This window comes from Mastigoproctus giganteus, chromosome 1 (genome assembly GCF_048544385.1).
Source record: "Mastigoproctus giganteus isolate SK-2022 chromosome 1, ASM4854438v1, whole genome shotgun sequence".
In the NCBI taxonomy this organism is placed as follows: Eukaryota; Metazoa; Arthropoda; class Arachnida; order Uropygi; family Thelyphonidae; genus Mastigoproctus; species Mastigoproctus giganteus.
The window spans coordinates 260,322,277-260,350,139 of record NC_143575.1 but is presented as its reverse complement, the minus strand read 5'-3'; the positions used below and the strand labels follow the sequence as shown (position 1 = coordinate 260,350,139).

Here is a 27,863-nt window from a genome sequence, read left to right as displayed (position 1 = left end):
TCTCCGAACCTGCAGCTCTACATCCTTCCTAAAATGAGGTGCATCCAGTCTTGTATACAGTACTCAAAATGAGGCTTGACCATTGCCTTATACAATGGGATAATCACCTCCTTATCCCTAATAGCAAAAGATTGGCATATTGTAATAATTTGTAACAATTCCCTAGAACATATTCAGAAATTACCATGCGTGAGAGAGAGAATATTTCTTAATGAGTTTAAGATGTTTATGATAATGTAGAAGCTAATCATAAAAAATTTTAAATTTGTTATTTATGATAGAGAGGATTGGTAACCTGTGTATATTTACCCTTCAATATTTTTAATTCTTCTATCCTACATATATACTTTTGGCCACTAAATGTCTTTTCATTTCTTTGCAAACACAGGTTAAATAAAACATACATATAACATATGCATACAAGATTACATAAAAGAAGCATTCATCTTCAAGTTATTTCATGAAAGATGGTGGGTAACATATCACACTACTCTTTTCCTGTTTATATTTCTGGATGGTTGCTGTTAAGAATGGAACCTATTTCAGTGGAAACATGTAGAATTAAGCATTATATGTGCAAACCTCACTGACCACTCAAGTCCTTGATGCCTTGACTATGCATGAGAAATTGTAAAAAAACAATATTCACCTCTAATGTGATCCAAATTGTTCCACATAAGTAAACAATTATAATTAAGGCAGACTTTGCTGTGTAGGGAAATATATTTAATAGGAACTTAGAACTTTAGAAATGAAATACTATACATTACAATCCATATCCACACAAAAAAAAATGACAACTTAATGACAAATGCCTTTCTATAACATCACAGAGGATCATATTTTTGACTTAGAAAGGCAGTAGTCACACCAGATGAAAACTTTTATTAAAACATACAAGATACCAAAAATGGGAACAGATGGAGATCCTTGATTCCCACTGCTTGATTGTTTCTTCCCCCATCCCAACAGTTGTTCTCCTCTATTCCCAAACCAGACACTATCTCTGCTGAGTCTTCCATGCCCTCCCTCTTATGCCCCACCCTCAGTTTCCAGTGTATCCATCAAAACAGGCATCAGCTCTTTCAGCACTAGGGAGTCCAAGCTGCAGAATTCCTTCCCACATGCAGCAGTCCTCCAAGTTGTAGTCTACCACACTTGTGGAGTAGAAAAAATGCAAAACTTGTGATTTTTTTTTTTTTTTTTTTTTTTTTAATCCCTGCTGCTATTAAGATTTTCACATTCTGAGGTCACCACCAGGTTATTTCTTATCCTACAATTAGGGCATCCCTTAACAACTAATATTCTCTCCCTTTAACTAATATTCCATCTCATACATTTTCCTACATGTAAATTTCATAATTTTCTTTTCTACTGAAGGGTCCTCAAGACTGAAGTTGTAACACAGTATTTCATTTGTAAAATTATAAATTCCTATTAAATGTATTCATTATAAACAGTGAAGTTATAAAATTTTGTCATTATTTGACTAGTAACAGATTTGCATTTATTATACCTTTTACTCAATAAATAATTAAATAGCAATAAGTACCACTTTCAACATACTAAACCAGAACAGCTTATGTCTCATAATAAGAATTACTAACTACTATCTGCTCTATGCACTTCACCTATTCAACACATGTAAGGCTTTAGAAGTTCCCATGAGTTTATGTATGGACAATGTAAAATTATCTATACAAACTTATGGGGGACTAAAGTCAGGACACAACTGTAAAGTTTAATTCTGATTGTTACTGACAGAATGCAGACAAGTCAGAAAATCAACTACAAAAGAAAACAAGATGCAAAAGGCACCTCTGGCCAGATGTAAAGATTTGCAGGTTCCGGATCACATCCCTTATGAAGTACACTTTGTTTGCAAAGACGACCATACCCATTCACAACCCTGGTTGTTTAACATGGTGAAAAAGCAATTGCTATCAACAAACTGTCACAAAAGATACCAGATGGAGCTGAGATATTCCAACATGTGCTACTACTTAAATGTGCTGATGCTCAGATATCTGAAAGCTGAAGTTCCTTTCCTCTCCATTTCCTGTCACATTCACAGTGCATGCAAGAGCATGACTGGAATGACAGTTGCTCTTTTGCATAACTGACAATCAACAACAGAAAATGTACTACAGTTTTGACAAATATCAATTGTAATACCTCTGTGCATATACAGCCAAATTCAGTTGTCCAGAACAGCCATATTGACAAGAGTAAAATGCATGTAAACATACTCTTGAAACATGTGCACCTCACAATCTGCTATGCTTACTCTTTAAGATCTGCTGCACAAGAATAAATTTTATATATAAATACAAATGTGCATATTTATATACATACATATATAAATGCACATATATTTTGTATACTGGTTTTACATAAATGAATGGTTAAGGTTTTGTAAGCAGATCTGAAAAAACAGGATATGACTATAATTATACTTTTATTTGATTTACCAACTCAAAAAGTTTTTGTATGTTGTGATTTTGTTTATTTTATTAATCACAAAAGGTTTTTGTAGTGGTAATACATAACTTCGTGTGTGCTATTAACAGTACGGCACACACCACATCAATACTCAATTTCTGTCCATACTTGGTCGAGAATTTCAAACTTAAAACTTCAATTACTGTAGTGATGGCCTCTTTTGCTGTAGACAACATCCTTTACACAAGTAGTGTTAAATCAAACCTCCTTGGGGAATGTGCAATTGTCCCATTTCTTTCGATTCATCAATCAGATAATCTAGAATGCAAAGTCTTGCACATGTTGCTGAAGTGCAGTCCTCCATCCTGCTAAAATAGAATGTGGAATTCATCATAATTTTCCATGTTGTTGACCTGCAGAACACAAATTTTCTCCAGATAAACATTGCAAGTGATTGTTTGTTTAAGCAAAGAAAGATGGTGCAAAGATATTTCACATAAAACCACACCAATCGTTGATACATCTTAATATGCTCTTAAACAGTGAATGGATTTCCAATCCCCATATTTTGCAATTTGTCAGTTACATTAATATGGAAGGTCACCTCATCTGAGAACAAAATGCTGTTTAGAAATTCCACTTTGTCACGCAATTTTTGGAGCATGTAACTGGAAAATGAAAACAGCTGGATTTTGTATGCATGGAGGTTTCATCTCTTTGAAATTGTTTTATGAATAGGTGAGGCTGAAATATTTAATTCCCAACTATGGCAAGAAATGGATCTTCAAGGACTTCTAATGCAGGACTGCCCAATAACCTCTATGGTTTCTTCCTGTTGTATTTCTTTTTTGGATAGTAATTGTTTCTTTGAACTGTTTGAACCACCTTCATATGTTATTTTCTTGCAGATAAATTTTTGTGATACTGTCTTCTAAACATTGGATCAAAGTCATTGACTTCGGCTCAGCTAGTCGCAAGATGCATGCAGCCTTTTCTTGTTCATCACAACACACCCACCCCTACAAAAATTAAACAAAACTAATAAAATGTACAAAATACACTACAAGGTATGACATATGGTAAGAAACTGTTTTTTATTCAAACTGGTTTACAAAACCATCATTAATTTGTGGGAACCCCCGTATATAAATATTTATTTACACATAAATAAACAAATTTCTGTTCGTACACTGTACGCTGGGATGGGAAAAAAAAAAAAAAAAGTTTACAACTTCACCGCAACTGTTTTATTGCAGTCAATTATGTACAGCTCAATGATAACATACTGAAAATATGTACACAGCCCACTGTTAGTTAACATATTTTGTGACAGTATATAGGCTTCATTCCACAATGTGTGTATCTATGTCTGATATGTTGCTGAATGACCACAGGTCAATAATTATGCTACAATTTATCTTACAATAAAATTAAATGCATTATAGCTGTAAAATTAAAATCATACATAAAAGTAAAATACCATTAGTGTCATTTACTTGGCAAAACTGCAAAGGTTCCTTTATGTAAAACTGCCTGCTTGTGATGTGCATAAATCTGAACATAATGGCATTATCACACTAGAACATTAATTACTATGTAGCAGCTAGATGTTTTTTTTTTTTTTTTTTTATTATCATCATCATCATTAATTTTACTCATTATATATTCATATTTTTTTCTTAAATCTATTGCAAATTCTTTGGTTTGCTTTTTTTTTTCCCTTCTTGAGCAGTTTGCATTTATTGTTACTGTATCACCAAGCTCTTCAAAAAAAAAAAAAGAAACTCAGCTAGTAGATTAGAATACCACCTAGAAACGCAATTTGTAAACATTTTACTTTCCCGAATATGGGTAAATTGGAACATTACCAGATGCCAGAAAAGCTGGCTGGGACCACCTGGTTTAATAAAAAAATAATAAAATAAATGTCCATACATTTTATGATAATGTGCATATATTTTAGGCATCATACAATGTATTTCCAATGCATGCATTTACACATATTCAGCACAGTGTTGCCAAAGTGACATCCAGCAACAGACATTACCTGTACCAGACTTTCAGATATCATCAGCAACAAAATATTGAGATTTCTGTAACCATTCTGAAACTTCACAGCACAGTCACCAAAAAGAATTGTATGTGTGTGTGTATACTATTGGGGATGGTTGTCTAGTAATTTTGAATATGTACAGTTCTTTCTCAGAATTTAGTGAAATTATACAGTGTTAGCTAAACTAGGATTTTGGTATTTGTATTAGTAATGGCCACATGGTGCAGGGGAGCCAATGGCTTACACGGCACCATCCAAAAAATATATAAATAAATAAAGATTAAATAATAATAAGAATTTTTTTTAAAAAAATAATTAATAAAAGAAAATAAACAATCCATTCACACTGGTTATTTAGTTATTTAATTATTTTAGTTATTCAGCTAAAATTATTGTGCATAATATATTTCAAATTACCTAATTTATTTTAATTTGAATTGTGGATGATAAAACATAAGTGGCTTGTTTAAGTATATAACATAAATAATTATAATTTAACATAAGTTTAACATAAATAATTTATTGCATCCTAAGTACCACGATAGCAACTTCAAAGAGAAAATTTTGAAACAAATGTATGAAAAAAATTGTCAATTTGCTAACCAAGAAAATCAGTAAATTCACTATGTGTATCTTCAAATTAAAAAATAATAATAATAAATATTATAACAATGACTTTCTTTATTTATATATCTCAGAAAAACTACATAAACATATTTATTTATATTTTATTGTCTGATGGATCCTGAGATGGATCCTGTGTGTGAGTTGAATAACATCAAATTAAAGATATTTGATTTGATATTATTCATGTAACAAACTGATGCTATTTATTTAGCAAATGAGCATCTAAAGCCATATTGCACTATACATCTGTATATGTACATGTATTTATCAGACCAATTTCATTGGTAGAAAAGACTAAAGAGAATCTACAATGAAGAAATCCTCCAGTCTCCCAGTGGGATACAAAACTAGACCTCTCCAAGCAAGTGAAAAGTGGTAAAACCATGGAGTAGATGGCAATAAGGCATTATTGGTAGAATTGCCAAAGGTGTAAATACTGTTGCATTTTTTAAGAAAATTATACGAAGCGTGTAGTTGGTAGAATGAAATCAATGTTATATCATTTTGATTGTACCTTTTTATAAATTCAAAAATGGTCAAATAGACCTAAATGTTTTTTTTTTTTTTTTAAACCCCAAACATGAGGTATTAGAACCTATAGTACTTAGTAACGTGCTTGGGTTGGAGGTTGAGAAGACGAAAGAAGATATTTGTTGACATTAAACTTGAACTTCTGTAGACTGTAAGTTTCAGGAAATACGTTTGAAGGAAGATTGTTCCAGAAAACGGCAGTTGAATGAATAAACGAGTAAGATGAAAAGTTGGTTCTGTGAGTTTGAAGTTGGACAGTAAATGGATGTTGGCTGGTGGCGGCACGTATTCGGATTGTTTTGAAAGAGAGCGGGAATTATAGAAGCTAATTCAGAAGAACAGTACCATGGAAGTATCTGTAAAAGAGGCATGTAGCAGAAACAGTACATCTATGAGACAGTGAGTGGAGAGACTCTGTTAGAGATGAGTCATTAATTAACCTAACTGCCCTCTTCTGAATGGAATCTAGAAGTTTGAGAGAGGTTTTGGGGCATCGTCCCAGACGTGGGAACAATATTTCACGGTAGGGCAGATCTGCGATTTGTACGGAGTGAACAGCTGTTTGGAAGAAAAGTAACGCCGAGAGCGAAAAAGAAAACCAAGTTTTTTAGATGCAGAGGAAGCAATATTTGTAATGTGCTTGTGCCAAGAGAGATTAGAAGTCAGAGTAATCCCCAAAAGAGATATAGCATTTTGCCTAGAAATCGCAGTGTCACCAAAGATAATAGGAGCAGAAGAACCCCCTTTTGCGAGACAAGACTGAGTTTTAGAAGGATGGAAATCAACTAAGTTGTCTTTACACCACTGGAGAATTCCCCGGAGATCGGCATTTAAGGAATTGGTAGCGGATATTCAGGAAGTTGAAGCTGATTGAGCAGGGCATGGTTTCTCAAAATGGAAAGTGGAATGCAATGTTCTATCACTGGCAAAACTATGGATAGGATTTCCAGTCAATGGAAGAAGGTCATTAATATACAACAGGAAAAGAGTGGGGGAAAGAACACCAGCATTAGTGGAGATTTTATAAGACAGAGAACCATCTACCATCACCCTCAGTGAGTGATCGGAGAAAAAACTGGATAACCAATTACAAAAAACAGTTGGCAAACCATAACATGGAAACTTGTTTAGAAGACCTTTATGCCAAACACGATCAAAACCCTTTGAGATGTCAAGAGCAACTACTTGTGTTTCACCAAATGTTTTCATTGAATTTGTCCATAAATGGGTAACATAAGCCAGGATATCACCAGTGGATCGACACTGATGGAATCCATACTGGCAATCCTTGATCAGACAGAAGGTTTCTAGGTAGTTTAAGAATTGGCAGTTAATTGATTTCTCCATTACTTTAGAAAGAGTAGAAGTAATTGCAATGGGACGATAATTGGATGGGAAGGATTTGTCACCCTTTTTAGGAACTGGCTGGATATGAGCAAATTTCCAAGCAGAAGGAAAAATACCTTTGGAATAAGAAAGTGAAAAAAGGCGGCAAAGAATAGTAGTAAGTTCAGGAGCACAGGTTTTGTGAACAAGTGGAGAAATACCATCAGGACCTGGAGCTTTCTTAGCATCAAGATTTGTCAAAATCTTTGACATCCTTTTGACGGAACACTACAGGAGGCATTGAATGGAGCATTTTGGGAATGGTGGGAGGAGTTTTACCAAGATCACTAATACATGAGTTGGAAAAAAAATGGGAGGATAGCAGGTCAACTTTATCCTTGGCTGAAGTGACAACAGAACCATTTGGTTTTGACAGAAGTGGGAGCAGAGATGGGCAAAAGTTGCGGTCAATAGCTTTGGCAAAATACCAGAATGCTCGGCTACTATTAGGGCAAGAAGCAAGTTTTCTACTCTTAGTCTGTTCAAAATCTAGTTTGGACTGATTAATAACTGCTTTACAATTGTTGCGAGCTTTGGTATAGGCAGAAAATGAAACTGAAGAATTGGAAACAAGCCAATTACGATATGCAACGTTCTTCTCCTGAACAGCCTTAGCACATTTATTGGAAAACCAAGGTTTAGATAAAGGACGAGATTTTAAAGTGGGGTGTGTAATATGGATTCCATTCCTACAAGAATAATTTCACTGACACGATTTGAGCATAAGACTGTCATTATTTTCATCCTAAAGCAAAGCAATGATAATAAGTTCTCTTGTTGAAAATGTGCCCTTTCCTCATCAGAGTGGGTAAAAACACTAGAATACACCCGAGTGTAGGACTATAAAAATATGGACACTATGGACATGTCACCAGTATGTCAGGAAGAGCTAGCACAAGTACAATACGAACACTAACTGTACAGTAACATGTAAAAACTTAACAGGGGACAGAATTTTTCTCAGTGTGGTCTGTGCTTGTTAACATGAGAGACTGTTTTTTACTGCCATGTAGAAGCGGTGCAAGAATATTTGCTGATGCTATCAAGGCAGGATTAGGTGATTTAGAAAACTGCTGTCTTGGAAGAATGCACAGACTAATAGATAAACTAGAGCTGCATGCAGAGGTGAAAGCAATTCATGCACTACTTCTATTGGAATATTCAGCAGCCTAAAAAGCAAGGTATTGATGAATTTCAAGCTCTGCTGTGGGTAATCACAGAAAAATAAATACACGAGTTGCATTTTGGTAACTAAGAGTAAGAATAGGTGCATGTATACTAATACTAGGAAAACAGTAAATAAATTTGATAAATCTGAATTATACTGATGAAGTCATCACATACAGACATTGTAGGGATATTGGCAACACTAGTATGTCACTCGGACATAAAAGATGCAGAATTTGAATATGAGGAATTACGATGTGTATAGTAAGGACATGTATGTATATGTATAGATAGGATGGCTCTCCAACTAATGTCAATCTCTACTAGTGTCACTGTGATGAAATACAGAATATAAAACAGGTATGATGTGTGGTCAATGAATGTATGTGCAGTGTTAATGAACTGAATGTTCAGTAGTATATATTGTGAGTGCCAGGCCTCTTTGCCACTAGGGAGAAGTCATTATCTGGACAAATAACAATGCATATCATGTCATAGAAATGTATTTCTCTAGTAGTTTGCAAGTTAGTTGGGCTATAAGCACATTTATGGTAAACCAAGAAAATGTCAAATGGCTTTTTCCTGGTTAATTACAAAAACGTTTACTACAAAATTATTTTGTAATTAACGCTGTGTGACACTAAACCTAAATTGTGCAGTTGTATGAAGTTCTCTAAGCAGTGCAGACAGCCTGCAATGACAGCTCATGGGGTTTTGTCAATGATATACAGTAACGTTTCTAGTAGGGATAAGGAGGTTCATTATACCATTATACAAGGCAATGGTTAGGTCACATCTTGAGTACTGCATACAGGTCTGGATGCCTCATTTTAGGAAAGATGTAGATCTGCTGGAACAGGTAAGGTAGAATTTTGGGACATAAATTTAAATTGAGGAAGGATGGTTGCAGGATAAATGTGTAGAAGTTTACCTTCAGCCAACAGGTGATTGATTGTTAGATCAACCTTCAATGTGTTGTGGATAGTTTGAATAAACTCAAGAGGAAGAACTATACAAATTATTGGAGGGGATGCGCAAGTGATGTGGGAAGGGTTTTTTTTGGCTCTCTCTCACACACTCTCTCTCCAATTCTGTTTGTTGACTTTACCTGTTGAAATAAGCCTTACTGTTTCTATTTCTCCCTTCATGATGGAACTGAATTCCAGGCCTTTAGTAGTTACAGCAACTGTAACTACTGTATTGGCTATGATGGCAGAAAATTACTCTCACAATGCTTCTCTCATACTGGAACACTAGATGAGAAGAAGTTGCCTTGTTGTTTGCACTGCCTTTAAATGATTTGAATTTCTAGTTCAGTGCCTGGGCAGTTTAGAAATACCTTTATTTTTTAAGGATAACATCCTAATATTTCCACCAAGGCAAAACACAAACATTAACAAAGTGAAGCTTCTGCACATTAAAACAGGATTGTTGCAAAATACAAAAAAAAAAAAAAAAATATTTGAACGTTTTCAGCCTGCTTGCTTATTAAAGATAAAAATGTAATTTCAATGTTGTTCACTTCTATTTGTCATAGGGAAGTAAATTTTTTCATTCAGAAGAGGTGTTCAATTAGAATTTTTTTTAAATTTTATATTACAAAATTTATCATTCTAACTGTAACATGTAGAGAAACATCAGCATTATGAGCAAGTATCCCTTTTATCAATAAAAAAAAATCATTATACATTTTCAAAAATCCAATATTTAGCAAATAAAACAAATAAAAAAACTAGTGTGGTGACACCTTACAACACCCCATATATATCTTTTAAATTATAAAGAAAAATGTTCCTCTAAATATTTTCTATATATTAACATAAATTGGCTAAAACACTGCAATTACTTTTAAGAAATACTTATCTGTTTGTTTATTTATTTTTTTTTTGAGCAATATCAGAAAGATTTACTTTTCTAAACCTCATGCATAAATCACATATTTAAATTATTCTGCTACAAATGAAGAATAAATTTTTGTATGACACTGCCTTTATTTAATCTAATACTAGTGGTGTAGGAACTATACTATCAGTTGCCTTATTATTGTGCTACTTTTAAGTGAATAGAATTTCAAGTGTAATTCCGCAACTGAGAAAAATTTGTCATTCTTTACTTAGTCTAGTAGAAGGTTAGTAGCTACAAGGGATAATGTCATCCTAATATTCCTTCCTAATGTTTCCATCGAGACAAAACACAGACATTGGTAAAGTGAAGCTTAGCCAACAGGGTCATTGCTAGAGGCAGAAGATATTTTGTCTTTTTATTTTATAGTGGTAGGCCCATGCGAACCTAGCATTGCATGGAGCATCATCTTTCTTTTTAAGGAGAGACCCCCATATATATAGAGGACCCTATCTTTACTCATAAGGAGGGTGCCCAGTTCAGTTTTTATGGGGATCAATGTTTCACTAAATCACTATACAGGGTGCAGATAAACTCTACCGACAAACTTGAACAGGTGATAGATGGCACCAAAAGAAACATTTTTTGTCAAGTAAACATAGTTCATAAATGATTCATTATAGCAGCAGAAGCTATTAAAGGATTGTAAAAATCAGAACAACACATTCAGTAATTTAATGTCATTTAATGTATACAAACCATTTGCTCTTGCACACAAAATAGAAAAAAACAATTCATAAGAAGTGCTTGAACTGGTGACCGTGATGTTCAATGCATAACTCACACCGACGCATTACTGAATGTTTTAGGTGTTGGAAGTTCCTAGGATTGTCTTGTATCTCTGCACTCACTTGCTGCAACAATCCATGCTATAAGTTCATCCACTGTGTCAACTGGCATTTCATACACAAGAGTCTTCATGTATCCCCAAAATAAAAAGTTCAAACAAGTCAGATCAGGTGACCTTGCTGATCTGACTGATGGCCAGGCTACAGGACCACCTTGGCCAATCCATCTACCTGAAAAGGTTGTATGTAAGTGTGCATGTACACTTCTGTCAAAATGTGGTGTTGCGCCATGCCATCAAGTTGGAACCACATTTGTGCTTGGACAATCAGAGGAACATCCTCCAACTCTGGATGTGTGCGCTCTAGAAAATGCAAATAGAGTCGTCCATCGAAACGTGCAGGCAACATGTAGGGTCCAACTAAAACGTTTCCCACAATGCCAGCCCATACATTGACACTAAACTTGTGTTGGTAGCCATGTTCAACCATTAGATGGGGATTATTCTCTGCCTACACATGACTGTTGCAGCTGTTGAACAATCCCTCTTGGGTGAAACATTCCTCATCAGTGTAAAGCACATTATTGGCAAAATCAGACTGCAAGTTGGTTTCCTTTAAAAACCAGCGGGAGTACTCGACACAGTGGGCAAAGTCAGCAGGTTCTAGTGCATGCACTTTCTAGCATTGGAAAGGATGTAGTCCAGCTTTGTGCACCATATCCCACACCAAACGATGCTGCACATCCAATCGGTGTGCAACGGCTCTCGTGCTAGTAGGAGTATTAGTGATTTGCAAAACCCTGTTCCTCAAACCGGGGTGTCCTAGCAGTGCATCCACATCCAGTATCATGCATATTCACACCGAAAGAGCCACTGTTTCTCAATCTTTGGTGTATCACAGCAAATGTTGTGTAGTAAGGCAACCTTCTATCTGGGAAGCATTCTTGATAAATCCTGCGAGCCTCTCTTCCGTTTCCATTTTCTACGTCGTACATTAAATGGATATCCGCCATTTCTGCAACAGTGAAACACTCCATATCTGTATCCATACTGTTCATAATGACATTACACTTTTATGCTATTAGCGGCAGATACGCACCACTCCGAGGACCTCTCAATGCATGCATACGTTAATGTTGATGGTAGTCGTACGTTCAAGCACTATGTTATGGATTGTTTTTTCTATTTTGTGTGCAACGGCAAATGATTTGTATGCATTAAATGACATTAAATGACTGAATGTGTTGTTCTGATTTTTACAACCCTTTAATAGCTTCTGCTGCTATAACGACTCATTTACGACCTATGTTTACTTGACAAAAAATGCTTCGTTTGGTAACCTCTATCACCTGTTCAAGTTTGTCGGTAGAGTTTCTCTGCACCCTGTATATATTATGAGCAGTCTGCACTGCTCATAATATATATAGCAAAGTGAACTGAATAAAAGGATGATTCAAATTTGATTCACTAAAACCTTTTAGATTAACAGGCCTTAGAAAAAAAGTTATCCTCAGCTTCTAGTGCTGGAAAAAGTTGCAGAAATAAGCTTCATACAAAAATGTACAAAACTTTTCTGAGACAGATTTAATCATGGGGACATCACTCTTCACACCAGTGAGGCTTCCTCCACACTGTGTCAAGTTTGTTGAGCTTGGGAGAGAGTTGTGCATGGTTCTCCTCCAGGAAAAATGGGCTTTTCATCCAGAAAAACAGGCACACTACTAACCAAAGAATATATGCAATTTACAAACATTACATACTGATGGCCTCAATTACCTTAGTACTAATTATAAAAAAGAACAGACCTTTTTTCAACTTTTTACTCAATCTACTAGAAATCAAAAATGACAAAGGACAACACTGTCCAGACATTATTAATTTTTCATATGCACAAGAAAAAAAAAAAAAAAAAAGTTGATAAAATTTAATTTCAGGGATATTTCACCTCCATTTACCAGACAGAAATAACTCTCTGGGCAAATAAAAAAGTAACATTAGCTAATCAAAATTTAAAATTAAACAATCTATAATAAAGAATCCATAATGGACTCCAGAAGAAGTGATACTTTAACTTTACAATAACATACAAATTTAAGCTAAGTGAGAAGCTAAGTAGCTCTCACTACACACTAAGTGAGAAGGCTAAAACCACTTTTGTTAAGAGCAATATCTGGTGACAAAATCCAAATGCATGGGTTCCTATTCTCTTTAATCTATATACTGTAGCTTTCAAATTTATGCAAAAGCTAACTGTAACCTAGCCCATCCATTCATGCTGGTTGAAATTTGAATCAGCCAGGATGGCTGATTCAAATGGATGACTTAATGGACGACTGGATGGTGGTTTTTTCTTTTCTTTGTAGCAAGCAAGCATATCATTTACCCCTCTGTTAACTTTTAAGAATCTTCACTGTCAGGATCCATCTTCTCAAACCTCGCCATTGCCATCTCTCTGGTGACGAAGAGTCTCAGCTCCTCATTTGGTTCATCTTGAGCTTTGTCAGCATTTTCTTCTTTCACTATCGCTGCTTGCAAGTTAATAAGTTCTTCATTAGATAATTCTTTCTCTTCTTTCTCTAACTCCTCCACGTCTTTGGCAACAACCTCCAACTGAAGTAGATCTGCAACCTTTTACAATCTTATTTATAACCTCTTCATATGATTCATCTTTTTCAAACCCTTCGAAGCGTTTTACATGCCATGGGCATATTTTCTTCCATGCACCATTTAAACAACTTTTAGTAATTTCCACCCAGGCCATATTAATGTTTAAGATGCCATGGTAATTGTAAGATTTCCAAAAGTCTCTTAACATAAAATTTTTCTTGCCATCTACTGCCAATAATACCTCAGCAAATGTGTGAAAATAGCATGCTTTTAAATTAAAAATAACACCCTGATCCATAGGGGTTGGATAAGTGAAGTAGTGTTTGGCGGTAGAAATATGACTCTCGCACTCAAATTGAAACAATCTAGATGGGTAGGATGTCCAGGATCATTATTTAATAGAAGCAAAATCTTGAAAGGAACATAGTTGTCTTTACAATATTTTTCAACCTCGGGAATGTAGCAGCATTTAAACCAATCCTCAAAGAGAGAGAGATATTGTTATCCATGCTCTCTGGTGAGATTGGAAATGCACGGGTAGGATGGCTTTATTGATGCCCTTAAATGCACAAGGATTTCCAGAATGGTAACACAAGCAATCGTTTTAATCTGTAATCTCCCGCAGCATTAGCCCTAAGCAAGAGCATGGCCCTATCTTTTGGAGCCTTGAAACCTGGCATTGTCTTTTCCTCTTTGGCAATGTATGTTCGATCTGGCATTTTTTTTCCAATACAGAGCAGCCTTGTCAATGTTAAAATTTTTTGCGTTGAATAGCTGCCTTTATCAATAATTTTTTCCAACACATCACAAAATTTCTCTGCAGCTGCAGAATCAGCACTGACGACTTCATCAAATACTTTAATGTTTTGGAAACCGGCGTGAAGCTTGAACCTATTAAACCACCCATTGCTTGCCATGAACTTGGCTTGGGGTTCACCGTAATTATCCTTAATATCTTCATAAATGCTTCTTGCTTTTGCTTGAATGGCCATTGGACTCAGGGCCACTTGCTTCTGAATCTGATTTTCCATCCATATTATTAGTAGCTTTTCCATCTTCAATATAGTACCTGAACGCTGTTTTGTGATCACTGTTGATCTTAAGTGCGTTGATCCTTTAACATGTTTGTTCTTTTATACGTGCACTGACCCCTAAAATAATATTCACTGTTGAAGCAGTGAGACTTAATTCCCTTGCAATAGATAACAAACTTTGTCCTGCTTCATACTTCTTAATCATTTTCATCTTCATTTCTAAATCAATTGTTTGTTTGTTTCCAGGCACTACCAGCACTTGCACTTTCCATTGGTCCCTTTCTCCTTCATAATTGTAATACGTAAATAGGAATGAAGAGAAGTTTCTGAAAATTTGTTTTTTATATGACTGAAGATTTCAGTGAAGGGGAACACATTTCACCATACTACCGTAACATAAAAACCCACAGAATTCCATCTATCGGTATCATCGCAAACGCAATAAGATTGAGTTTACTACCCATTTATAATAGATCGCACTACCAGAAATTCCCAATAAACTGGAAAATACAAATTCTTTTTGTTTTTTATTCGTGACCTCCAGAAACGTGCTTTAGAAAAATATCACAAAGGCGTTCAAAATTGAGTTTTATAACAGGAACATATGATAACGATGAAAGTTTAGTGCAATTTCCATTATAAATGACCTTTCAGAGAGATAAATAGCTTAGTAACATTACAAAATTTTTAACTTAAGGACTTGGAACGAATTAAAAAATAAATAAATAAATAAAAAATATGCTATTGGGTTCACATTACGATATTTTTTACAATACCTCCATGCAAAATAAGTTTCCATATTTTTTTCAGTTTGCACCAGCCGACAAAAACTTACATAAAGTCGAATTTGCATAAGTCGAGTATTACATAAGTCGGGGAGTTCCTGCATTTATTTACACTTTAAATTATAGCATAATTTGTGGCCCATTCTGTATATATACATACATATAGACACACACACACACACACACGTGTATGTATGTTTACAAAATCTGTCATTCTTAAATTGAAATGCTAAAATTTTATAATGAAACAAAATCTTAATATGGACATTTGTAAGAAAATCTGTTTTGCTACAGAACTTAATTTGAATCACTTGCAAGCAATGATCACAATGGAGATGTGGCAGTTGCATGGTACTGAAGCAATAACAAACAATGCATGTAACATAAGTCACAATAAAAAAAAAAAAAAAAACTTTAATAGGTTAGATGCAGAGTGCTGTCAAAACAGAAAAGTAAGACAAGTGCATGCTGCAATAGGTGGATTATATTGAATGATATTCAGAAATTCAAAAGAAATTCAGAAGGTAAATATGTTCATTGCATATTTTGCTATGATTTCAACTATTAAGATTCTGGTTTATTTAAGAATTTTCTACATATGCTTAATGCAAAAGCACATTATCTGCTCTGTTACTGATTCACTTTTCAATTATTTTTTTTCATTTCATTATACATCTAAATGAATAATGGTATGAAAAAAAAAAAAAAAACTGTAAATATCGAGAATATATACTTTTGATATTCATTCATTCAATGGCAAAGAAGTATTCTGGAAAAACAAGAATTCTTTAAAAAAGTAAAGTGTATTATTTGGAAAATTTCACAACTCAGTAAACAGCCAGTGCTCATTTCTTCAAAAGAAAACTAAAATGATCCAAGCAATTAAACTATTATTAGTAAGAGAAGTGCAAAATATATTTATGTTACATGCAATCATACCTAAAGCCATTCCATAAGTACTGATGCAAAAATAGGAAAAAAAAGAATAGCAGGCATGCTTAAAAGAAGACAATTCTGTAAAAAAAAAAAAAAAAAAAAACTATGTATTTTGCAAAGCAAGTTTGCAGAAGTGGAGTGAAAGATAGTAATCAGCTGAACATTGTATCTAACTATCTAAAAAAAACAGCTGAACAAAACAATACTGTCAAATTTACAGGAACTCAAAATAAACAAATTACAAGAACATAAACAAAATCATCCATAAATAAACTAATAAAACCCCTAACTTTACCACTAAGACCTGATATAGTAAAAGCAAATAAAAGTTCTAGTCATGCCCAGCACCTTCAAAGTCTTGGCCATCCCATGATGTACCTACAAGCAAGGGGAGGGGGGGGACAAAACAAACTGTACTAAATTAACTTGATCTTATTTACAAGGTCTGTTTTTTTTTTTTGTAATAGGTCATAAGACACATGCAGCACACCAAATAAATTCTCTTTAATTTTATTTTTTAAATATTAAAAATTAACGGCAGGCCATAAATGAAAATGATCATGCATCTTTGTACTCAAGCTTTAATATAAAAATGCCTATAAACAATTAGAAAATGAACATTAAAGAGATACTTTCATAAATATTTAACAAAAAAAAAAAAAAAAACTATTTAAAATGTACAAAATTCTCAATATCTTAGTTGATATAGAGGGGAAAAAAAAAAAAAAAAGTCGGAAAATTATTCATAAAAATTACATAAAAAATTTAAACACATATTTACTAATTTAGATAGACTTAAAATTATATTTAATTTCTGAATTAATATGAATTGTGACAATGCTTGCCACTAACCTTGACATATTTGGACAATTCTTGACCAAGTTCGGAGCCCACAGAAACTCTGATCTCCTCCTGTGTACATAATCACATAATACTGCTATAAACTCTTGTTAAAGTAAACAGTTTAATATTCACAACTCAAGGTACTCTGTTTTTTTTCTTATCATGCCAGTACCAGCATACATGCAACCAAGCTACTGTTAATTCAATGACTAACTTTAATCCTACTTTTTCATGCAACAGTTCATGCAATAAATTATTTTAAGATGTTCTTTTTTAATGAGATTTTTCATAGTCATTTATCGTTAAGATTCTAGGATTAGCAATAGTGAAAAGAAGTACAGCAATAAATAATTACTTTCTTAATGATACTGTAGAATTCCATATGGTTTGCATTAGTAGAGAAAATAACACATTGTATAATTTAAATTAAGTGTATACAACATGTAAATATCATTGGGACTTTAATTTGGCTATTTAAATAGCCAAAAGCTGGCTCATGATACTATTATTGTTAAAACTGGACAAACAGTATAAACTCTCTGAGAAACAAAGTATAATTAGTGATGATCTGATAACCATAGCCAAGCAAGGCATTTTGTTTTGCTAACAGTTAAATTAAAGTTAAGGACTTGTCCAACTTTAATATTAATATTATCATCTTATTATATTATAAGAGGCCATCATCTACTAAAGATGAGTTTTTAATAATAAAGGTTATTAGTCTGAAATATTATCATCTACTTATTCATCTATTTAATCAAGGCAGTGACATCACAATGTTACAAAAACATTATTCATAAAGACATCCAATATATTGGGTACAATATCAGCATATTATGTCAATCAAAATATTACATCTCAATCAAGAAAATAAGATTTTTATTCCTTCATTTTGAGGTGCTGTTAGATGGGGGCTTTTAAGGATTCAGCACATGAAGTGGCTTTTTTCTTTAATGGCTGATGCTGGGTAATCTTGCTTCCTTGCATCGTTTTGCCTCTACTATTACTAAGACAATTAGTAGTAGCATTGAGATATATCCCAAAACTAAAGAAAACTTAATTATCCCAATAATTTTTTTTAATTATAAACAAGATTCATAGAATGTTAATGAGCATGTAATCAGAGTGAGTTTTCTGAATGGGTGTGGGCTATTGAAACCCAGCAAGCAGAGTGAGTGGAGAGAGTTTTAACATGGAAACATGAATTCTGAATTTTGTAAAATTGAAAACTTCATATGCAAATGCTTTTAAGTATTCACTTGTTCTTATTTTGAATTTACTACCTAAACACCAGATAAAAATAATGCAAAAATATTAATTTAAAGAAAAATTTGTTTAGAAAATTATAAAAAAAAAAAAAAAAAAAGATTTAAAAAAAAAAAAAAAATTTGCAATAAACTACTTGTTACTTTTTTGGTACAATAATATTCTCTACATAAATTTATGTACCACTTGATTCAATTTTATTGACTTTTCAAAACACCAAAGACAAAAACGATATTTAGTACCATGCACAAGCTGAAGATTAAAAAGATGGAAGATGTTTGTTGACATTAGACTTGAATTTCTATAGATTGTAATTTTCAGTAAATATGTAAAGGGAGGTTTTTCCAGAAAATGAAAGTTGAAGGAATAAATGAAGAAGAAGAAAAGTTGGTTCTGTAATTTTCAAGTTAGACAGTAAAAGAATGCTGAATGGTTGCAGCAAGTGGTCAGACTGGTTTGGAAGAGAGAGGGTAAATTATAGAAGTCAATTCAGAAGATAGAAGTATCTATTTTCTGAATATAAGTATCTATATAAGCCATAAAAGTATCTATCGAAAAGACATGCAGCAGAAAATGCTGATGCTTTTTTCATAAGCTGAGAACATCTATGATTAGAGACTTTGTAAGAGATGAGTCATTAATTAACCTAACCACCCTCTTTTGTGGAATATAGAAGTCAGTGAGAGAGAGAGAGAGAGAGAGAGAGAAAGAGATTTTGGGAGCAATGCCCCAGATGTGAGAACAATATTCCATTGTAGGACAGATTTGAAATTTGTAGAGAGTGAGTAGCTGTTTAGAAGAAAAGTAACTGACAGCAAAAGAGAAAACCCAGTTTTTTATACACAGAGAAGCAATATTTGTGATGTGGTTATGCCAAGAGAGATTAGAAGTCAAGGAAATCCCCAATATAGAGATATGTGAATTTGTTTAGAAATCTGAGTGCCATCGAAGATAAGCACAGAAGCAGAAGGGTCTTTGTTTGCAAGATATAAGACAGGACTGAGTTTTAGAAGGATTGAACTTAAGTTATCTTTGCACCACTGGAGAATTATCTGGGGATCAGCATTTAAGGAACTGGTAGTGGATATTCAAGAAGTTGAATCTATTTGTGCAGTGTAGGGTTTCACAAACTCAAAGGCACAATGTGCATTGATCAGCAAAACTATGGATAGGTTTCTCAGGAAATGGAAGGTCATTAATATACAAAAGAAAAAGAGTGGGAAAAAGAACTGAACCTTGAGGAACACCAGCATTAGTGGAGAAGTTAGAAGACAGAGCCATCTACAATAGCCCATAGTGAGCAATCAGAGAGAAAACTAGATACTCAATTACAAAAAAAAAAAAAAAAAAAAAGTAAGCAATCCATAAGATGGATGCTTATTTATAAGGGCATTATGCCAAACAATCAAAAGCTCTGAAATGGCAATCACAACTGCTCAAGTTTTGCCAAACTTTTCCATTGGATCTGTCCATTGATGGGTAACAAAAGCCAGTATTTTACCAATGGATTAACACTGACAGAATCCATACTGTCAATCATTGATCAGATGGAAGGTTTCAAGGCAGTTTAGGATTAGGTGATTAATGGTTTTCTTCATTACTTTAGAAACAATAGACCTAAGTGCAATGGAACAATAACTGGATGGGAAGGATTTGTCACCTTTTTTTAGGAACCAGCTGGATATCAGCAAATTTCCAAGCAGAAGGAAAAACACCAGTGGAATAAATAAGCATAAAAAGATGGAACAGAACAGGAGTAACTCAGGAACACAGGTTTTGAGAAAAGTGGAAAAATAGCATCAGGACCTGACATTTTCTTGGTATCAAGACTGTTCAAATTTCTTTTGACATCCTTTTGATTGGAGACCACAGGAGACCTTTTTTTTTTTTTTTTTTTTTGTTAGTTGTGAGCACAACGGCTTCTGTGACCACAATACACCTCCCAAACTTTTTTTGCATTTTACTCTGATCCTAGCCCACGATCTTTGGGTTGCCAGGCAGGCACTTTACCCACCTGGCTAACAGGAGGCATTGAATGGAGTGTACTGGGCAATGGTAGGAGGTAGTTCACCAAGACCATCAATACACAAGTTAAAAGAAAATTAGGATGCTAGCAAGTCAGCTTTATCTTTAGCTGAGGTGCTAATAGGACCATCAAGTTTTAACAGAGGTAAGAGTATAGATGGGCAAAAGTTGCACCCAATAGCTTTGATAGGAGAACAGAATGCTCAACTACCTGGGAGTAATTGTGCAGTCAGATATGAAGTTTTCTGAGCAATGCAGACAGGCTGCCAGGGCAGGTCATGGGGTTTTGTCAATGATATATAGGAATTTTGCTAGCAGGGAGAAGGAGGTGATTGTCCCTCTGTATAAGGCAATGGTCAGGCCACGCCTTGAGTACTGTGTACAGGTCTGGAGGCCTCATTTTAGGAAGGATGTAGATTTACTTGAGCATGTACAGAGAAGGGCAACAAGATTGGTGAGGGGAATGAAGGGATCCTCTTACGAAGAGAGGCTTAAGTTCTGCAAATTGCAGTGGCTGGAGACTAGGCACCTGCACGGTGATCTGATTGACATGTATAAGGCCTTGAATGGGTTGAGCATGCTGAATTCTGATGGGATCCTTCCACTTGTTCAGATTACGAACCTAAGGGGGCATAAATTCAAATTAAGAAAAGACAGATATAGAATAGATGTGCGGAAATTTGCCTTTAGCCAGCGGGTGGTTAATTGCTGGAACAAACTTCCATCTGTCGTTGTGGAAGTTGATAGGTTAAATAAATTTAAGGAGGAACTGGACCGGCATTTGGAGGGAATGGTGTGATTTTTTTTTTTTTTTTTGCTGATGCTGCATAAGCTCATACACTTGCTTTCTTGCATCACATGCCACTACTACTACTACAGTTTGAACAAGAAACACGTTTTCTACTCTTAGCTGCTCAAAATCTAGTTTGGACTGCTAAATAACTGCTTTCATTTGTTGTGAGCTTGGGAATAGATAAAAAAAAAAATGAACCTGGAGATTTGGATGCAAGCCAGTTGCAATATTCAACATTCTTATCTTGAACAGTCTTAGCATATTTTAGAAGAGCCTTAGCATATTTCTTGTAGCACATCTCTACAAGAATATTTCACTGACATGATCTGAAAGAGCATTGACATCAAAAGATTTAAAACAGTAATGCAACCATGGAAAAGAAGAATATAAACCTTGCAATTCATCCCATTTTGCATTCTTTTAATACCAAACAACATAAAGACAAGGAAGAATGGCCATGAGAGAAAGGACCATCACTAAGTTGTGATCTAAGGTGTACTTGGAAGGGTTATTTGTGAAAATTAAGATTAAGAGTGTTGGCTTTGTGATTAGGATTGTCTGGTATTCTAGTAAGTAAATGAACAATCTGTGCAAAGTCATTAGTTATTGCAAAAGCCTCAGCATCTCAACCAGATGAGTATGTGTGACTAGAAAAACTGAAGCCAGCTGGGGTTGTGAACATTAAAATTGCTAAGGAAAATTATCTCACTATGAGAAAAGTTGAACTGCAGAAAGTTGAGCTTCAAAGAGCTCCAATGACTAGTGAAATTGGTAGATTGATAGAGGCAACAGATGAATTTTACAGAATGAGGTAGAGAGGATTTTAAGCTAGAGAAGTTCGAAAAGAGGATATTCCGAATTACTAAGTCTTCAACAGAGAATATCAGTGGACATTTGTACAAATACCACCTTTAAAGCAAAAGTAATTGTACAGTGAATAATTAAGACAACTGAGATGAACATTGGTTGATTCAACTAATAATTGGAATTCTGTCAGAAAAAGTAAGTTGGACTTAGCAGGCTGTAAGTGGAAATGGTCATTATTGAGATTGGAACTGAGACCACATATATTTGTGAAATGAACACTCAAGTTTCGTGAGGAAGCATTTGGGAGGTTTACATCTTTTTGCAGATAAGTTTGTTCTAGTAGTCTGACTATTCATAATGCATTCAGTAGTAAGAAAAGGTGGCGGGGATCATGCTGTATGAAATAACACAACAATATATCCAACTCCATGACATAATGTGACTTCAAAAATGCCCCGCTACATACACACTACTCAGACTTCCTCCAGTCACTATCTGGCAGAGTGGAGACAGCGAGATAATGTTTCATGCTAGTAGAAGAGTAAAGTTTTATAACCTTTCATGTTTGTGATTACTATAGAAAATAATAAAAAGGTATGTTAATTGCTTCAAATTGCCTGATAATTGACAGGTAGAAGGTTTCTCCATATAACATCACCCACTTTCCTACTTTAATTACACCATTGAAGAAGTTGTAATAAAACTGGTGGAATTTCTTTTAATGAAGTAAAATAATTAATTTTCAAATTTTTTAATACATCAGTGTCATCTGCACTTGATTAAATAACAAATAAGCGCAGAAGAATTTAAGGTCTGTTGAAATAAGGCAGACTTCTTCCTTTCCATCTGGGTGTAAAATTTTTTTAACCAAGTTAAGGTAGTATGTGATATGAGCACATTATCATCAGTATCACCAAGAAAGCACATATAAAACTGCAACATGCACATAAATTGCATTTAGTGGCTGTTAAAGATAGGTTAGGCTCCTATACTCACACCACAGGAATTAGCTGGCGATACTGGCATACTTTGCGGACGAGGACGAGGACAAAGTGATGGAATTACAGGACAGGAGCCCATGTCCCACCACCCAAGCCCCCACAGCTAAAGAAGACAGTACAGAAACTATTAGCACAGTTAGTAAGAGACTAGTTAATGAAATAAAAAAATAAGGGGAACACGATAATCAGTACGAAACATTTCAAAACATTGCTAATAATCAAATAATAAATATTATTTTCTTTGCATGGAACTAAAACAAATATACTACTTACATCAGATAACCGCTATGTACTGAACAAGGTCATTGGTAAACTAGAGAATCCATAGGATATAAGCTAACCATCTACAGCATATACGGAGGAAGAAGTATCAAGTTTGCAAAACAAGCAGATTTTAACCAATGTTATTAACATAAACATAAAAAAAACAGTATGTGGATTATACTTTCAGAGGAAACAAAAAAACATTTTTTTTTTAATTTATATAACTTAGCAAAGGAGTGCAGTAGCACACACATTTGAATAGATAATGGTTTGAGTCTGCACAGCTACTCAACATGGTTAATGACTATTTATTACCAAATTTATTAACTGTAAACTCCTCTGACCTTTTGGTCACACCTTCGAATAAACAGAATATATATATATAAGAATGTTAGCATTATATAATAAAATATATAAGGCATTCTTTTTGCTTTTATCTCACATTTCTTCTATTGTCATGGACAAGTATAGAAACAGTTCCTGATACATGGTCAGGTGTAGTCCCATGATGAATTACCTGACCATGTATCAATATTTACTTCAGCTGACATCAGACTTTGCATTTTTGCCATCCCTGTATTTGACTTATAACTAAATTTGCCCACCTATATCTGATGACAGCTCTATCACCTTTTATTATATTTTACTTAATCATTTGGTATTAATAATTTTACTTTACAGTTTCTTCACCTCCAAACTGACTTTGCAATTCAGGCCATAATTTTCTTAATTCATCTTAACTTTTAGGATATTAACATTCTTTTGCCTTTTTCAAATCTACAATACTTTTTTCTACTATCCTTACCCTTCTAGTCCTTGGCACTTTGTGTAATTTTCACCTCCATCTATGCAAACTTTATCAGACTTATCTATTTTTACATGCTTATGTACTTTTGCATCCTTTAACTACTGCTTTGTGCATTTGTTATACCTTACTGATTTATTTTTTATTTTTTCCATCAACTGTAACTTTTACTTTAAATTACATTTAATATATATATATATATATATTTTTTTTTTTTTCCCTTAAAACTTCTACACTTACTATATACGTCTACATTTACTATATATATAGAAAGTGTAGAAAAAAGGTTCACTAAAGGTGTTACCAAATCACACTTCATTTTACCTATAATGTAAAGCAGCACTTCTCAATAGTGAGCTGCAAGTATCACCATTTAAAAGTTCTGAAAGCAAATGAATCAATTTCAATGGCTGAACTGTGGACTACTGTAAAATGTAGGTCACCAGTTGCTAGATCATCCCTAGGAAAGATAAGAATTAGACATATTTTATAAATTGTTCAGGACATAATGTATAGAGATGCATTCATGTCACATGATAGCCTACCTGCTGAGGCTAAAACTGTCAAACTAAATTCACTGCACTATGAAACAAAAGTTTGAGACCCACCATTCTAGAGTTTGGGGATTTTATATAAAGCAAGTAATTAAGTTACTTTACACTTTTAAACCTGATTATCATTAAATCTTTCATTCGTGTTATTTATTTATGTTTATGTTTGTTGTTGTAGGTACCTTTTAAAGGTTAGGAGAAAGATACAATTAGTTAAAGAAATAATTCTAATGGTGAAACTTTTTATGCATAAAGAAACGTCACGTTATTCTGCTCTAACAAAACCAACTTACCAAAACAATAAAGAGTCTTGAGAGTCTGGATGTATTCTAGACTCTCCTGTAAGCTATGACATTCTATAGAACAGTCTAAAAAAGTTAACATAACTATTATCCGAACTGAAATTTCACAAACTTCTGCCATAAAAATTTTAAAGGACTTCAGATACAAAGATTATATTCCAAAATTATAACAAGACCTAAATGATGATCCTGAGTGAAGAATGAAATCTGCCAAGCCTTTAATGCAAAAGATTGGCAAGAATGAAAATTTTCCCAAATAAAGTTGTCTTATCTGGAGAGATAAGACAACTAAAGAGCAAGTTAACTGTCATAACTGTGTTTAATCAGCACATAGTAATCCATGGTAATACGCAAACTGGAAGGCAATTAAATACTCTTAGAGGGATTGTTTTAAAGGAAAATGTTCAGAAGGAATGCCTGGCCCATTCTTTATTTAGGAGCACTGTCACTTCAGGAAGATATCTTGCAATATTACAAGAATACATACTGACCAACAAATACAAGAAAATCACTAAATGTTATACAGGTTGGCATGCCAGCATATTATTTTCTCAGTGTAGGAAAATTTCTTAATGAAAAATTCCAAAACACATGGATAGGTCACAGTGAGTAGCCTCCTGCATTTTTGGATTTAATCCCTGTTTATTTTCTATGGAATTTTTTTTAAATTAATCATATACTAGTGACAAAAGTATTTCAAGATTATTGGCACATGTGTATAAAAGAATGCTTACAAGGACTCCAAGTTGAAAAATAATTTTGGAAAATATTTGTTTGGTTGCAGTTTATGTTTCTGTTGTTTAATCAATGATAGGTAAAACAATTTTCATTCTTTCTCTTGAAATTTTAAATAAAAGTATTAAGTGGCTTAAGGCTCACTGTGCATATTATCAAAATGTCTCACAAAAACAAATACAGTAATCCTGAACTTATAGATACACATTTATTAACTTAGTGAATATGTACATCATCAACTTGGGAATTAAGTTAATGCCTGGTTATCCAAAACCATGTTTTAAACAGCGCAAAACATCAACTTTTTAAAAAATTTTTTTATGAAAACCCCAAACACGAGAGTTATTAGAACCTATAGTACTTAGTACTGTGCATCGGTTGGAGGTTAGGAAGATGAAAGAAGATTTGTTGGCATTAGACTTGAACTTCTGTAGACTGTAATTTTCAGGAAATGCATATGAAAGAAGGTTGTTCCAGAAAACGGCAGTTGAATGAATAAACGAGGAAGATGAAAAGTTGGTTCTGTGAGTTTGAAGTTGGACACAGTAAATGGATGTTGGCTGGTGGCGGCACGCGTTCGGACTGTTTTGTAAGAGAGAGTGGGAATTATAGAAGCCAATTCAGAAGAACAGTGCCCATGGAAGTATCTGTAGAAAAGGCATGCAGCAGAAACAGAACATCTATGAGACAGAGTGGAGAGACTGTTAGACATTAGTCATTAATTAACCTAATTGCCCTCTTCTGAATGGAATTGAGGAGCCTAAGAGAGGTTTGGAGGGCACAGCCCTAGATATGGGAACAATATTCCATGGTAGGGCGGATTTGTGATTTGTACAGAGTGAACAGCTGTTTGGAAGAACGTGGTGCTGTTTTGCATTTAACTTCGTTGAAAATAGTAATATAAACAATAATTATAACTAACATTTCATTTGACATATCGGGCATCTCAACCAAAAGATATGAATCTGTTATCAATGGAAAATCCTTCAACTGAATTTCTAATAATTCATTTTGACACAGATGTCTAATGCTTAAAACTTCCAGTTACAAATTTCACAGATTATTCATTTAATGAGGTAAGTGAATTACTATCTAATCAATAAATTTGATATTGGTTGTTAATGATTAACCAAAATTTGCTAAAGCTCGTACAACAGATTAATATCAAAAGCGATAGACCAGTATGACATACTATTTTGTAACAGATGTCTTACAAAATAGTATGTCATACTGGTCTATTGTTGAACTACCACTAAACTTTTGTGTCAGAAAATTTGACTAAAAAATTATTGATGAGTAGCTGCAAATCAATTAGAGTTTAATACTGTACTACTTTCTTGATTAGCACAATCTATCAACTATAGTAGCACTATTTGATAAATAAGCACAGAGTAGCATTACCATTTTTTCCCTTCCAAATCCAGGAACAAAATGGCTTCCACACAAAGAATATGAAAAATAAATATATAACATTTTGTAGGTCTAGTAACAGAATTATATGTTAATAATCATTAAATAAAAGAAATTATGAATTTATTTAATTAATAATTAAATTATAGTTATTGTAATATTTTATAATTAATTAATTGATTTTAATTTCAATTAGTATAAAAATATAATAAATAAGCAGATTATAAAAATAAAAAAAGTATTATATTATATGGAGTTAGGGTGATTTATCCTGTCCTCTCATGTTTTTTGCAGCCAACACAATTTAAACTGCTTAGGTAATACAATGACTAAATGCAATTGTCTTAATACTCAACAGCAGCAAATTTTGCTTCCCAGTGAATTGCAATGTTATTGCACTACTTTCAAACAAATGAAAAAAAAACTTTCACAAAAAAATTAATTTGCAATTTACTTAAAAGATGAGAATGGCTAAATAGGAAATCTACCTTTTTAATGTAATTAAATGTAATATAATTACATTATGTTATAACAAAATCAAAACAGGCAGATTTTTCCATACCCAACCCTAAATAATGAAATCAAGTAAATAATAAATGAAATTAACATGTGCTTGTTTGTAAGTAGTAGTAGTAGTGGCACATGATGCAAGAAAGCAAGTGTAGGAGCTTATGCAGCATCAGCCAAAAAAAAAAAAAAAAAAAAAAAATCATCACACCATTCCCTCCAAATGCCTGTCCAGTTCCTCCTTAAATTTATTTAACCTATCAACTTCCACAACGACAGATGGAAGTTTGTTCCAGC

General features: G+C 33.8%; 1 protein-coding gene across 1 annotated transcript in view; it reads right to left on the bottom strand.

Annotated features, from left to right (window-relative positions):
- Window positions 1-27,863, bottom strand: part of Ziz (dedicator of cytokinesis protein Ziz) — a 464,297-nt gene that overhangs the window by 211,724 nt on the left and 224,710 nt on the right. Inside the window, 1 exon segment of the mRNA XM_090369931.1 lies at window positions 17,110-17,169. Coding sequence (XP_090226057.1) covers window positions 17,110-17,169 — 60 coding nt within the window.